Raw genomic sequence first — 15,917 nt, forward strand, 5'->3', positions numbered from 1 at the left:
GCCGCGGCTCCAGTGTGGCTCCAGTGTCGCCCGGGCAGCCTCCCTGCTCCTGAGCTGCTGTGGCTGAGGGCATTCCTCTCCTGACACGGGGCGAGAAGGGGGCTCGCTCCCCAGGGCCCAGCCATGGCAGACCAGGAGCCCCTCTGCAGCTCCAACTGGGAGGCCCCACAGGGCAAGAGCTCCCTGGACTCAGCGTGGTCATGGGTAAGGGCTGGCCCTGCGACCTTCTGCCAACAAGGCCTCTGCTCTCCTGCCCCGTGTCCCCCCTCAGCTCCTGGGCACCGATGGGGCCCTGGGGTCGTGCTCCCAGAGGGGTCTCGTTCAGGACGTCCTGCACTCCTGTTCTCTAGATAGATGTCGTGAATGCTGGCTTGCTCCGTGGGGCTCCTGTTCAGAGGCTGCGTTATGGGTTGGGGTTAGCACATATTCAAGAATTCAAGGCTGTGCTCTTTCCTTGGGTGGGAGATGCACAGTGGCTGCTCTGATCCTGGGTGTCCTCAGGGCTTCCACCTCATCCGAGAGGGGAGGCGGGGGCGTGGGGGTGACTCCACCCTCTTATCCTTGCCAATAGCACGCGTGCTGTGTGTGCCTGGGCTCGCTGTTTCACACAGCCTGGTTTGGACCTTGTCCTAGATGCCAGGAAAGGGAGAAGTTTGTTCAAAGGCAGTTATTTTCACGGAGAGCCCTGAAGCAGGCTCCCGAGGGTGTTCAGATAACCCCGCGTGGCATGAGGACCGAGGGCACAACCTGGGCTGGAATTCAGGGCCTGGCTGGTTCTCCAAAGGCCAGAGGGTTTGGCTGCAGCGAGGATGTGTGGAACTCCCTGGCCTGGGTCCGCATTCTGGACGCCTCCATGTCACCCTGCTGTGGTCTCAGCTGCAAAAGGCTGGGCCAGCATGGAGGGAGGGCTCCGTGTGTTGGGGAGCAGTGAGCACCGGGCTCTGCATCCTACAGAAGTAAAACCTGGCTGCAGCCACTCTGGAGTATTTGTTGCCTGACACTTTGCTCAGCTCTGTCCCCCGGGGCAGCATCTTTCCCACAGGGGCAGGAAGCCTTGCTGGGGGTCACTCGGGGGCTCAGGCTGAAATGCAGAGAGGGAGCTGGAGGAGGTGAGGGTCCTGGATTCTGCTCCTGGTTCTACCCCACTGGCCACTTGGCCCCTTGGGCAGGTATTCCCTGCATGGACCAGATGTTTGCAGAAGTGTCACCTTGGGTTCATGGCTGGCCTCCCTCTGAACACTGAAGACAGGAGTGGGACCTCCTTTGGGAGTTCTGTGCTGATGAATGACCTCCACACTCTGATTAAATAGACTTTTTGTCATTGGTCAGGAATAGAGTGGCTCTGTCGTGTTCCCATCCTGGAAGGTCTCTTAGCGGTTGTTCTTGCCTGGTGTCACTTAGACTCACACTCTGCCAAGTAGGTGGGTGGGGAGATTGTGGAAGATGTGGTGGGGACCCAGGCCTGCTGGTGCCCTGCACAGCCACATTCTTTCCTCCTGGGCATCCCCACAGGCTCTGTAACCTGAGGAAGCTCTGATTTAATATCAGTTTCCTTCTTTTTGATTATTAGTTATTTTTCATGATAATAAAAGCCTGGTTCATATAGAACATCTAGCACATAAGGGGAGGTATAAATAAGATGAAGAAGTGTGAGTCTTTCCACTGCACAGGGAGCCTGGGAGCTTTGTAAGCAGAGGTCATGCTTCATTCCTTAAAGGCTGTTTATAATTAAGCCACAGAAAAGAGTTGAAACCCACCTCTTGTCCCCTTTTATTCCATATCTGCTCCCACCTGTGTGCTAGATAAGGCTCACTGACTTAGGAAACTCTAAGACCCCAGGTAGAATCCTCAGCAGGGCCGTTGGCTGCTGCACTGTGGTCTGGATACTTCTGCTGACCACTTCTGTGCAGGAGGGGTCTGAACCTCCATGGCCTGGTGGGTGGTGGGGTCATAGGATTTGCCATGCTTCTGCTGAGCACAGGCTCCCGAGAGGGTGGCAGCCCTGGTATGGGGTGTGCAGGGGCCTGAGGCCCTTGGGCTTGGCTCAGGCTTGTATCAGCATCTGGAAGAATCTGACATGCTGCCATGGGCTGAAGCAAGGCGACTGGGAGCTCATGGGCAGCTCCAGTGAGATCAGTGGCCTTCCTTCACTGCAGGGTTCTCGGTTTGGCACTAGTCCTTGCAGGACAAGAGAGGGCCAGGCCCAGGGTCAGGCAGCAAAGCAGAGGAACTGGGACACAAATCAGGACACTAAGGCAGACGCCCAAATGGAGTGATGGCCGAGCAGGGAGCTTTGGGGAGGCTGCAGGAGGTCTGGCGAGCAGGGTGGGACGGCAGGACCTGCAGCTGCCTTGGCCAGGAGCCCAGGTGTGGCTGGCCGGCTTCTGGGCTGGATAAAAGTGACTCAGCCACGGAGGGACTGGAAAGGGCAGCTGGCAGCAACGTGAGCCCTCAGAGGCACCTGCTACGTTGGCACCACCCACCTGCAGCTTTGGCTGGAGCTGTTTGCAGAGACTCTGGGCCATAGGCATTTCTGGACCCTGAATGTTTCCCGAGCCCAGTGAGGTGGGGAGATGGGTAAGCCTGGTCCTTCAAGAGGAGATCAGGCAGGAGGTGGGTAGGTGAGATGCCTCTGACCAGCCAGAGCACAGGTCAGGAACCATCCTCCCGGAAGGGCCAGAGGAGGCCCCTTTGAGAAGCTGGCCTGTGGGCCAGACCATGGAGGAGGGATCGGATTTCAATAACTGGGCAAAAGGGAATGGAGCCCTCTAGGCTGTGGGATGAACTTGCGCAGAGGCTGGATACAAGAGTACAGGGCGTTCCTCTAAAGTTAAGTGTGTTCTCAAGCCGCTGAAGATTTTATTTTTCCTTAGTTGGCACTTGTGTAGTGACACTTATCTTGGCTCGGGGCCCAGCCTATGAAGGATAGCAAGCAGTCACAGACCAAGTGAAGGCCAAGACCTCAGAGCCAGAGGCCTGGGCTGGCCCCCAGCTGAGCTGCTTGCAGGTTTTGGAATGATGGAGTGTCAGTTTTCATCTGGAAAAGGAGGGTTACATGTCGGCGGTGTGATCCTCACAGGTACTCCATAAATGGCTGCTGTCATTAACACTAGTGCTAAACCTAAGCAAAGGTGGTCTGTGCTTACAGGTGGGGCTGTAAATATCATGGTGGTGGACAGTCACATCCATTCACACTTGGACACTGTCACCCAGGATGAAGGAGGACTGAGTTAGTCTTTGTCTACACATTTAGGGTGGCACTCAAGGCCTCTCGAAAACTGGCCACATACTGGCCCAGAGCTGTGCCTTCCTCAGAGGTGCTGAGCCTGTTGCCTTAGTTGAGTCTTGGGGAGGTGACTATCCAGCCCCCCAGATCTACCTCCACGCCCTGTGGGCTTCTTGGGCCCAGACCGACCAGAGCATGTTTGCTGTTTGGACTTCTTGGGCTCCACTGACCAGAGTCTAGACAGAGGCTGGGCGATGCTTTCTCGGGCTTCTTTCTCCAGGGACATCTGATGGTCTCTGATGGTGGCCAGGCATGGAGACATACTCAGGGAAATGATCCTCCTCTGTCCACAGCCTGAATGGCCTGAAGTGCCCTTGTTGGTTGCCCACCAAGGCCCTTCAGGCCACTGCCTCAGGGCTGCCTAAGAGCACCCACACCTGGGCAGGTATGAGGAGAGTGGAGGGCCAGAGAGAAGAACCGTGTGGGGAAATGGCTGGGGTGGGGGGGGGGGTTCGTGGGAACAGCTAAGCTTCTTGACCTATTTGCTCCCCCTCCCAGCATCCAGGGCCCACTTTGAACAGCATCCAGGTGAGGTGGTGGCCTTGAGCTCCCTCTCCAGGTGGAACTCCGCTACTACACACATGAAAACCAACTGTTTTGTAAAAAGTCACATCACTAGTAAAACTACTAACAAGAAGTTAAGATGAACATCGTAACTTGGCCATGTAGGAGCACAGTTGGTCCCTGTGGGTGAGCAGCCAGGCCAGGCCTGCTTGGTGACTGACAGGTCACCTTCTGCATGCTGCTTGGACCCAGGTCTTGGATCTACTCTCTCAATTCCCCACAGCCTTCCCCCTCCTTCCAGGCCCAGTTCAAATGCCTGAGGCTTGAGGATCCTGTATTCCTGCCTGAATTTCCTTCATGTTTGACATGTTTCTCATGTACATAGATTTTGTTTTCCTTACAGAGTCACAGTGCAGGGGACAAGCCCCTGGATGCTGCTTTTAGGTGACCCAGCTGCTGCTCCTCCCTTTTGCCCTGGGATGTTCTAGAACTTCTTTATCTCCCCCCCCACCCGCCCCCAACCTAAACTGTGAGCTCTGAGGGCAGAGAGGGTATCCCCACAGTGATGTCCCTGGAGCACTAGCATGCAGCTACCGGACTGCCTGGCCCACAGCAGACCCTTGTTGCTGGCATGTGCATCCTGTCCTGCCTGTTGGTGGGGTTTACGTGTGTTTTCCTGGTGGGTTATTTACAGCATCCCCTTCGGCTCTGGAAGGCCTGGAAGGGGTCCCCCTCCGCAGCACTCCCTCACTGTTCAGCTAAAGAGCCTGGTTTGGGGCCTCTCCCTCACCTGCCACACATTCCCACCTGGTCCTCTCTTACCAGCTACTTGGGGGTCCTTCTGGTTTCCCCTGCCTCTCTGGCCACACTAAAGGGGTCGTGTTTAAAGTCCTCTCTGAGAGACTCGATTTCCCTCCCTGTGACTGTGAGTCTCAAATGGCTCACGGAGTCAACGCACTTTATACATTGTGGTGCTCCCCACTAAGGTACTGAGACTGGTCAGTGTCGGCTCTGCCTCTCTCCAGGCCCTGTCGGGGTCTGAGAAAGAACACCTGGTCTGGAATTGAAGTCACTTCCAGGAAACTTAGCGCTACATGAAATAATGTAGACCATACAAATTACATCACATTGACTTCTGGGTTCTGATATTTTAAAATGTATGACGGACAGCTGGAGATGACATCCAGGTCAGGCATACTTAAAGTGAAAAGGATCAGACATTGAGAGATGAAGCCATCAAAAGGAGGCTTGGCGAGCTGGCCTTATGCAGCAGTAGGCCTGGGGCCGAACCCCAGCCGGGGAATGAGGGGCTAAGAGGGGGTGCTGAGGGAAGAGGCTGAGATGGCTTTGATCTGCAAAGTGACAGGCCTCCACTGCATTGTCCTTGACTCCTTCTGAACTCCTGATATGCAGTCAAGGTGACCAGACTTGCCCCAAGCCCAACCTCCCCTCTCCTCCCCTGCAGCAGGGCTGGTGTCTAACCTCAGTCCATTGTATACCCAGGGAGGGATGTGCGTCTGGTAAAACCCAGGCTTTGGAGCTCAGGGTCTCTGAATCAGATCCCAACTCTGCTACCTATAAACTGAGCTACCACCCTTTTCTAAGATGCCTTTTGCCTTTCTGAGCTCTGGATTCTTAATCTTTAAAATTGGACTGAAGAGATCTGCTAGACCAGCTTATGCTGAGGATAAATGAAGGGAGCTTGATTGAGTATTATTATTATTATTATTCTCTTAGGAAAATGCTTTCTAAGATTTTAGGAAAATTTTCTCATTAAAAAATATGTTAGAAGCGGCTGTGGGAAAAGCATATATTAATAGGAAATTCCACGTGAATGGTGGTTTGTGAGCTCTGGGCTGGCGTCACATCCACTTAGGCTGATCTGAGTGGAGCCCTGGATCCCAGCGGTTGCTGCAACTGGAGCCCCGCTGTATCACTGCCAAGAATGATCCTGACGTAGGCAGATGCTGGTGGCACAGGACCAGTGGGGCTAATATCTCTTTGCCTCTCCCCTTCCCCAGGAATAACCAGAGTGACACAAAGCTGGATGGTTGTGGGGTGGGAGATGGGCCGGCCAAAGTTTCTGCTGATCCACAGTGAGACAAAACAAGACAATGCTGATGGTAGATGTGTTGATGTGGCCCTGCCCCCTCAGACCTCCTGGGGGGTGCCTGAGAGGAGCACGTTCCATTTGCAGGGAGGTTAAAGTGTCTTTCTTTTATAAAATGATTATCACAGTAGATGTCTCCTTCCTCGCTTTCTTCCTTTTTAAGATTAAAGTTGACAGTTTCATGTCAGTTACCACCCACTCTCCCAAGATGACTAGATGATTGTCTTTGTATTGATTAATTCATATATGTTGGCTGGAAATACAACCATGGTCCCTAAATACAGAGTTTGAGAACACTGGATCTGGTGCCGCCCCTCATTTTACAGAGGGGGAGTCTGAGTCCCCCAGGGCTGCCTTTTCTCGGCACATCTAGAGCAGCAAAGATTGGAAGTTCAGCTTCCTGACCTTCCATGGGAGGAGGGCACACGTTCAGATACCACTTTGCATTTAGATTTGGGACACTCGTGGCCTGGTGTTTCCAGACGTTTCCCTAATCTCGCTCCTCAGCTTCCTCTGCAGGCCTCTGCGTATCCAACCCTTTTCTCCTCTCCTGGTTTGCCCCATCATTAGAGCAGCTGGACAGCGGCCCTGAAGCCCAGCTGGGGGTGGAGCCTCCAGCCTCCAACAAGTCCCCTGTGGAACCTGTGCCCTCTCCTGGGTTCAGGACTGGTGGCGGGTCTCAGCCGAGCAGGGCATCTGTGCAGGAGCAGGCGAGGGAAGGAGCCGCAGGTGAGTGCCCACGTCTGCCTGCACGTGCTGAGGTCCCTGACCCTGCTTTTGGCACTTGTCTGTAATCATCCACAGCTGCTGGGCTGTCACGTTGGGAAGCCCTGCCCTGTGATGGGATGCTCCTGGAGAGGAAGAGCCAGAGTGTGGGTGGCCAGGAACAGTCTAGAGGTCACTCTGCAGTTAGGCCCCCTGGGTGAAATGGGAGAAGACTGGAGGGTTGGGACAGACAGACGCTGGGAAGGTGAAGGCCTGCAAGGTACCAGACGACTTGGCCCAGGTGAGGTGTTCTGCCATACCTGAGGCCAGTGTGTGTTGTTGTCCTGTTGTCTGTGGTGGTTGTCCTGGTTTAAAGGCACAGGAAGGGTAGATGGCCAAGATCCAGACACTATGGGCAGGGCTTGCCCACCAGGAAGACCACCCACCCCACACTCATATCCAGGGGTCAGACGCTGTTCTTCTGCCACCCCTGGGAGAGGATCCATGAAGACATTCCTCATGGTGTTGGTGGCTGGACCAAGGACCTAGCTCATGGGTGGACATGGGTCCTTCATTAGGTAAGAGAACCCATTCTTGACTTTCCTCTTCAGCAGCTGCCCGAGGCAGAGTTTGAGTTGGTGCCCAGTTGCAGAATTATCCCGAGTCCAGATTTCAGGAATAGTTCTCTCCATACCCTCCCATCATCAAAAATCCTGTTCCATTTTTTGTCTTTTAATCTATTTTTGAACAAGTCTATTGCTTTTATTTTTCTTTTAAGCTGCTTGTAATTCTTTCTGGATTTGATAAAATCTATAAGCAAATAATATGCAAAAGTGTGGAATAAATACCTAATACCTTTTTAAGTTGGGAATGACAAGAAAGCAGGGCACTGTTGGGCACTGTGGGAATGTGAGCGCTGGGATTCTGGTCGGGGGTCTGCCGCTGGGGTGCAGGGAGGGGCAGAAAGACACGATACCTCCTATGGCAGAGAGAGCGAGGGGGCTTTGCCACGGAGATTGGGAGAGACAGACTCTTTAGCGGGCAGAATCCTATAGTAGGAGGGAAGGTAGAGAATGGGGGGCTGCTGGAGGTCTGGGCTGGAGCCATCACTGGTGTGGCTCTAGTGTGGCTGCTGTGAATCTAGGTAATGACACTTTCCCAACAGGGCGACCGTGGGTTCCACGAGTCTCTGCAGTTCCAGCCTCGGGGGTGCCCACTCAGGGTCTCCACGCTGCTGTCATTCATGGGAGGCATCAGTTGAGGCTGGCCTTTTCATGTAAGTGGCTTCTGATGGGCATCTTTATAAAAAGAGGTCACGGCAGGACTGCTGTTTGTGGATTGCATAGAGAGCCAGCCAAGGGGACGATTGTGCTTGAGTCACCAGGCCTGCTAGGCCCTGAGACTGAGGCTGGCTGCGACACACCAGAAGAAAGGACACCTTGTTGACATCTGTGCACCTGGAGATGTCTTTTTTTTTTTTTTTTAATGGGGTCAGTCGGCCAGCAGTGGCCCAGGAAGCTAAGTCCAACCATGACTTCAACACCCGCATCCCCCAACATGGAGCCTCCTTATAAAGGGAAATACCCACAATCCTCTCTCTGTACATGGAGGAAAGTTGGGGTGACTCCTGCAGATTCAGGGATGGTGAGCTGGGCCCCCTGACAAAGCTCCCCTTTCATTCCCCACATCAACCCTGCTGCCCCCATGCCAACACCCGCCCTCCTCTGTCCAGTCACCCGGGCTCCATCTGCTCACTCCGGAAGCCCTGGAGGAGGCAATCTCCGAGGCTCCACCACGACATTCTGTAGTCAGAGGCCAGACTTCTTCTGGGAGCAACATGGAGTGACCGTCTCCGTCTCCAGACTTTAGGTGGCAGGACCAAGGCTTCCTGCTGGCCCTGCCGGAGGACCCTGTTTCCATTCCCATTCAGATTCTGCAGGCCCTGCCTGTCCTCATTTAACCCCAAGAAGCACAGCTCTTGGACACAACTTAGGAGTCCCAGCTCCTGGCCCAGAAATACCTTCTAGAGGGCACTGTCACACCAGCGCCCAGGCAGGGCATGGTCTTCTCTCCCCAGGCAAGGGGTGGGAGTGTGGACAAATGAAAAAACGACTTAATACACAAAACATTTCCAGGCAACAAAAATTCTTAAGTGATTTTTTTGGGGTCCAGGCGGGAGTGGGGGGGGGAATCTAAGAATTTTTTTTTTTATCTACAAGTAAGGTGATTTGAATATCAAAGTAATTAAAAAACAAAAAAGGATAGAGAAACTTGGCTAGTTGGCGTCTTCACCTGATTTGACCTGGCAGAATCTGAGTTATTAATAGCCTTCTGATAGACACTTTGCAGTTAATGGCGAAGCAAGATGGGATCAAGTTTCTCGTTTTTATCCAATTGGAAATGTCCAGCGGGTGAGAGAGGTCACCAGATAAAAAGAGAAGGAACAGTAAGTCTCATACACTGAACGTTGAGTCTGAATAGCCATCTTGTGAAACAGTACTTTTCCACATGAGTTATTCCCAACTTTTTGATAGTTCTAAGTACTTTCAAAATGATAAATGGTCAGGCTTATTCTTTTTGTCTACCAAATACCCTCTAGATGCCAGGCACCTAAATAACTCTACATGCCATTTTCTACACTTTGCCCTATGAGTCCCCACGCAGATGGATTATTTGCCCCAGTTTTACCCACAGAGGAGCTTAGGGAGGGTTATGAACTGGGTTGAGCTCTCACATCTAGCAGAGAAGCCCTAATTCCCTGGGCCTCCCGCTTCCAATGACCCTGTTCTCTCCACTGGAAATGACGAGTCCCTATTTCTCTTTGGACAGCTTCTGTAGGATTGAACTTGAACCTTCGCAGAAGGTGGTCCTCCCAGCAGTGATTAAAGATCTGGTTCTCCAGCGGGTACCATCTCACTGAAGTAACTGCCATTTTCTGGCCGATCCCAGCCTTCAGTGCCTCTTCTTTGGGGTGATGGATGTAAGGAGGGTCAGAGAAGTAGCACGAGAGGTGCTTTCCTCCTGGGACCCCGTCTTTGGAAACTTTCTGTGTGAAAGAAGACCTGATGGCATATGGGAGCTTCCAGTGTGTTGACCCTGGAAGAAGCCGTCTTGTCGAAGGTCTCCAAGGTCTGTCTGTCTTCTCCAGACATGAGGCCATCTTCCATCACTCTTGGTCCTGAACATCAGAATCGCTTACAGAGCTTCCAAATAATACAGGAGCAGAATGTTGGGGGTTGGGCCCGAGGCATCTCTGTTTTCTTACAAACTCCATTGGGTCAGGGCTGAAAAGATGATTCTCATCACACTCAAGTTTTCATCCAAAGATCCCTCATGCCGGTGCCTCTTTCCCAGGAGTCCCTGCCACCTGGTCCAGTGAGTTCTCTCGCGTCCTTCATGCCATGCCACTTTTCTTTGGGAACCTTCTCTTTTACCCTTGGAGGCCACATGGATTCACCTTTGTCTTGCCTATTATAATTGCGTCATCTGTCCTAGCCCTTCACTATCGTGTGGGAGACTGTGCAGTGTTGGTTTCCCTACCGGATTGAGGGCGAAAGCCCGGCCTGTGTGTCTTGGTTTCCCAGCCCCAAACGGCATCTGGTTAGAGACAGAGGAGCAGTAAATGCAAGCGGGACGTTGAGCAGCTTGTCCGGAGCTGGCCTAGCCTCATTAGGAACAGAATGTGCCTTTTTTGCAATCCAGCCTTGATCCTATTTAGATTCCCTGGTGCTTCCCAGAATCAGTCTTGTGTGGGTGTGTGTGCACATATCGTGTGTGTACGTGTGTGACTGCTCTCCTAGGATAAGCAGAAAATGTTCATGATTTTTTCTTCTCCAGGTTTACCATACCCAGCCCCTTCTACCGGCTCTTTGTCACAGAGGCGTGGTTTCTGGTTCTAGTACCATCCCCCTTGTACTCTTCCAGTGTTAAAAGTTTAGTGTGACCTGTGCACAGGACAGTGGCCACTAGTGTCCTCGAGGTGGATCTCAGACGTCTCTTACTACTTCCTAAGACAAAAGCTTTCTAGTTTCTTCACATAACTGCTGCAAGCGAAGGCTGTCCCACTTAGAAGTTATACAATCGACTTTTTGAGCCTTGCTTCATGTCTTAAATATCATCTTGTTGGCTTTCGATCTGTCAAAATCCTTTGGTCTTGATCCTGTCATTCTGCATCTCAATTTCTAAATATACGAAATTCCTAAATATACGACCAGCTTGCTTTTCTTTCCTGCCTTCTGTTGAGAATCAGGTGTATTTCCCTTCCCTCTTCTCTTTTTCCTCAATGGCTTCCCTGACGATAGATTGAATTTCTTTCCTTTCAGTGGTTCTCTTCAACTTCAAAAACATGCCCCTAAAACATGGTCTAATGCAGTAAGAATTATTTATGATCTCTATTCTGTCGAACGGGACTTAGGCCTTAGCTATTCAGCAGCGTTGGATATGCTCCCATCTTGTTACTACTGTCCAGAGTTTTAGTTTTTGTTTAAAAGGAAATCTAAAGACCTTTGTTGATATTTTCCAATAGAAGCCTATTTTACTCAAATGCCCAATGCCTCGTGTACATTGTCTGTGATTCACTGCTGTTCCTTGCACCCCACACCTTCCAACTGGCTGATGGTTCTTTTTGCTGGGAACATCATTTGAAGCTTCCTTTAGGGAGGGGATATAGGGCACTATCTGCTGCAGGCTACTCGGCCCCGGGTTGAGCGGGCTGGCTGAGCTCCGCTTTTGCTGCTGCTATCGCAGAGCACTGCCTGCCGCACCCCTGCTGAGCGCTTCCCTGCTGGGCTGTCAGTGCATGCCGGCTTGCAATCTTGCAACCCGGTTGGGCACAAAAACACAAGCCAGTCAAACTGAGACAAAGTTTTATTTTGTGAGAGGCCGTGTGCGTCCCCTAACAAGTGGGTCCACCACGTGTGTTCTACCTGAGGGGGGGGGGCTCCACTTCCCCCGGAACACCCTCCTACCATCCTTTCCCAACCAATGGGAACTCTCCCATTACAAGAGTGACATGAGTAACCTGAGTCCCGAAACGGGCCCAGGTAAACAGCAGGAGACAATTACCATAATGTAACTTAACATAATCATAATCTGAATGGCTGGTTGGCAGTCACTAAACCCAAAGGTGCCTGTATCAATATTTTTGCTGTGGCTCCTAGCACTATCTTTGTATATTAGAAAATGTCTTTTGCACTTTCTTTTTCTTGAATTGTCGTTTAGCTGAGTATAAAATTTTAGGTTGCCAGTTTTATTTATTTACACACACACACACATAATTAGTTTTCTGGGAGACATTAAAATTTTATCCTTTGCCTTGTATGCTCTGCTATTTTACTATAATGTAAATAGATGTGGATTTATTTTTATTTATCCAGTGCTTTGAATTTACTTGTATGAACCATTCAGGTCTTTTATCCATTCTGGAGGATTCCTGAGCATCTCTTTAAAGCTCTTTGGCTTACATAATTCTTTCTCTGGAAGGCTTGGACACAAATTTTGAATGCTCTCTGGATCTTTCATGTCTTCTAGTTTTTTGTTTTTTTTTTTTAATTTCTTCCTTTATCTCTTTGACATACTATTCTGGTTGAATTCTTCTTTGCTGTGTTTCAATTCATTTAATTCCCTATTTCACTGTTTCTGGATAGGTTTTATGTGCTATATTGATTTATATTTTAATTTCAAGGAGTATATTTTTTCGTTTCTAAGATTTCCAATTGGTTCTTTTCCCTAGTGACTGGCTTTTGTTTAATTTTGGTTATCTTTCTGTTTTATAATTTTTCTTCACAATGGAAGTTATTTTAAGCTATGTGCATCCTAACTATTCTTATTTAAAAGTCATTGTCAAGTTGTTCGTTGAGAAGACTAGTGTGAATCCATATTCCACATACTTATCTTGTCTGCTGTCCTTTTGAGAATTAGATGACTTCCCAAGTACAAGGAGTTTTGCTTCAGGGCTCCTTTTGAGTGAAACTTTAAATTTGATGTTTTTTCCTCCCTATTTTAAAAAAATTTAATTGACATACAATGATTGTACATATTTATAGCATTACTGGAGACTGGATAGGTAGAGAGGAAGGTTAGTCAATGGGTACAGTTTGGAGAAAGAAATTCTGGCGTTCCATGACACAGTAATATGACTGGGGTTAGCCATACTCTACTGGTTATTCAAAATGGCTAGAGCATGGTGATAAATAGCCTTAGCCTCTCCCCTGTCCTCTGTTTTGTCGTATCAGGGCTGGGTGATTGAGGGACACACCCTTCCCAGGCTCCCAGGGCACAGTCCAGATCTGGACTCGGTAAGGGCACTCAGGGTGTCTGTTTCACAGTGATACTGAGGATATTTTCGATGCAGGCTCTGAGCAAGGCAGCCCTGGCCGTGGTTCTGACTTGAAAGACTGCAGTGGCCTCCCACGACAGAAGTGTTTATGTCTCTTTTCGCCAGCAGAGGGAACGCCTTGCCAGAATTGCTTCACCTGTGCCCCATCTCAGGTGTTCTGCAGGGACCAACCTCTGGCTACCACCTGCCCAGGACCAGAGCCCACTGGCCTGGGACACCTGTCCATTCAACTCTTCACATGTTTACTCTGTCTTTGGTTCACAAAAACCACATATTGTGTTTGAATCTCACTAGGTCATTTGCTGTGTTGTCTATAGACTATGAGTTTGGGGTGATAGAAGTGTGAATTCACAGCACCATCTTGAGTGCAAGCCACAAACCTGCTTTCCATGACCCAGCATTGATAACATCCTTAAGAAGAAGCAAGAATAGAGCCAGCAGTGTGACACTGGAGGGCTATATCTAATCCGATTTCCACTTCCTCAAGAAAGGCAGTTTAACTCGCTGCACTTGTTATCATATTACCCAGCTTAGGTTGTCTAAACTATTCTTTACGGCCTCGTGAAAGATTTCATCAAATGCCTGGCGGGAACCACAGCATATTGTGTGTATGCATGTGACACTTCTCGACTATTCTTTGAAAAAGGAGAGCGCCCTCTTTAGCAGACTTGTTCCCTGTGAATGCTGGTGGCTGCCCCTTCCTTATACACAGCGAATGTGCCTTGCTTTCCAACATTAACAATGACTGATGGGCGGCTCTCAGAATCAAGCCCACACCCTGATACTGGTTATCTCAAGGAAACGCTGGCACGGTCAAAGCAAAAGGCCTCCTGGATTACTCCCCACACCGGGGATTCTGATTTGTTTACTTGCCGTGAAGTACCATTACTAAGTCTGGTCCCCATTTCCTTATTTTGGCTCTGGTGCTTCCTGGCCTTGTGGCTTTGGAGAGCCACTCCAGCCTTCAGGGTGGAGTCTATGAAATGGGCTTCTATGAGGGGGAAAAAAAGGTAGCTGAGTGGTCCCCAAATACCAGTCACCTGGGAGCTTTGCAAAGTTTCTGGGTTCCCTGTGTAGAGAATTGTACTCATTAGATTTGAGCGGGGCCTAGGAATGATACCTAATGCTACTGAATCCTTCAGCAGACTTTGATAAGTGGCCGGGTTTAGGCGTGGTGGTGTCATGTTTGTCAAGTGCTCCGCAAACTAATCATGGAGCTTAGAAAGTGCCCTGCTCCTGGGTCACCTCTGCTGCCCTTCCTCCCAGGCACACAGGGCTGCAGGTGAGGAGGGTGGCTGCCCAGCTTGGGTTACAGAGGAAACTGTAGAACAAAACTCATTTCAATTGCTCTAAGGTGGATGTTTTCCTTTGATTAAAGTAGTCAGAAAAAAGGGCGATGCTTGCCTCAGAGTCTTTACTCAAATCCCACCCTTGACTGAATCCCATGAGACAGATATAAATAGGGTTCTGGCATTGCACCTGGGGTACTGGGAACATATTGTCGCCCTCCAGCTGAAGTTAGGGAGAAAGTCTCTGGACAGGGCCCCGCCTTGTCTGTAAGCCTCAAATCATACCCTGGAGGCTTTCTCTGACTTTTGTTCCTGTGGATTGGAGGAAGCTTCTAGGTCACGGTGACCTATTTGATACAGTAGGTGGCGCTAGAGAGTAAGAGAAATAAGAGGAAAGGCAGAGAGCTGGGTCCCCAGGACCGCGGAGAGGCCAGCAGGGGTGGCCACAATGGAGAAGTAGAAGCTGCTTTCGCTAAAAGCATGGACTCTTCGTGTATCCTTGCTGTTGCCCAGAATTTTCAAGAATTACAAGAAAATTCAGCTGTCAGCTTTTATAACAACCTGTTCCCAACCCCCAGAGTGGAGCCTAGAAGTCTCCAGTCATTGTCCCCCACCTTCTAGGAGCAACGGAGTCTTGCAGGCAATTGGCCCCAGGATGAGACTGTTCCCCGCCTAAATAGGATTGGTCTTATGGGGACCTAACTGTCCCCTTCCAGGAACAGAGGTGTGATAGATAAACATCCTGAGTAGCAAGTGGAGATGGCCCCTCAAGTGATAAGGACCTCCCTGAGTCACCCCGCACAGCCAGAACGGAGATGGTGGTCAACTGGGCCACACTTTGACCAAGGCTGGTAATTATTTATGCATGACTCTCGCCCCTTGCCCCAGTTCTTATGCCATTTAAAGCTGAAACTCATGTCAGTGCCCAAAGACAGGGTTGAGACTCTTGATCTCACTTTGCCTTCCCAATATGACCAAAATTGATCAAAGTTCCTTCCTAGATGGGAATAGTGGCACACGCCTACGTAATCCCAGTGGCTTGGGAGGCTGAGGCAGGAAGAACGTGAGTTCAAAGCCAGCCTCAGCAAAAGCGAGGTGCTAAGCAACTCAGTGAGATTCTGTCTCTAAATAAAATGCAAATAGGGCTGGGGATTGGCTCAGAGGCCGAGTCCCCTGAGTTAAATCCCTGGTACCAAAAAAAAAAAAAAAAAGTTCCTTTCCTGCTTTTTACCTTTACTTTGTCAATTTGGGTTTGGGGATGAGTGGGTAGACTTGATTCCTTGGGACCCCCAGAGTCGGGTCTCTGCCCTAGGACTCCATTAACAGGTCTTTTACAGAAGATCTGGGCATTGGAATCACCTGGAAAACTTGGTTTTCTGTTCTATGTTTAGGTCTTTGAGTCCCAGATCCAATTCCTATGGAATGAAAATGTAGCCAGGCTTGGGAAACACCAATGTGGAGATTCTAGAATGATCCATGTGATCACAGCACTCTTCTCAATGGTCCAGTCACCAACCTCACTGGCCAGAATCTAGAACCCTGTTCTATTCCATGTGTGGTCCTCAGGCCAGTATATCCACACAGACCTCCCCCTAGGAGCTAGCAGTGCAGGCTCTGGACCCTGCCCCAGATCTGCTGAATCAGAATCTGCACTCTAACAAGACCCCAGTGACTCCCAGGTAAATT

At 50.3% G+C, this 15,917-nt stretch overlaps 1 protein-coding gene across 4 annotated transcripts in view; it reads left to right on the plus strand.

Annotated features, from left to right (window-relative positions):
- Lpin1 (lipin 1) overlaps nucleotides 1-15,917 on the plus strand; it is a 111,000-nt gene continuing 95,083 nt past the window's right edge. For 3 of the 4 annotated variants that reach the window (XM_026388963.2, XM_026389029.2, XM_026389106.2), the window contains exons 1-2: nucleotides 1-204; nucleotides 6,471-6,629. In XM_026388963.2, the coding sequence (XP_026244748.2) occupies nucleotides 124-204; nucleotides 6,471-6,629 (240 nt within the window). In that variant the 5' untranslated portion in view covers nucleotides 1-123. The remainder of the gene's footprint in view (nucleotides 205-6,470; nucleotides 6,630-15,917) is intronic. The other variant, XM_026389190.2, reaches the window with a different exon arrangement.

Source organism: Urocitellus parryii, chromosome 12 (genome assembly GCF_045843805.1).
Source record: "Urocitellus parryii isolate mUroPar1 chromosome 12, mUroPar1.hap1, whole genome shotgun sequence".
NCBI lineage: Eukaryota > Metazoa > Chordata > Mammalia > Rodentia > Sciuridae > Urocitellus > Urocitellus parryii.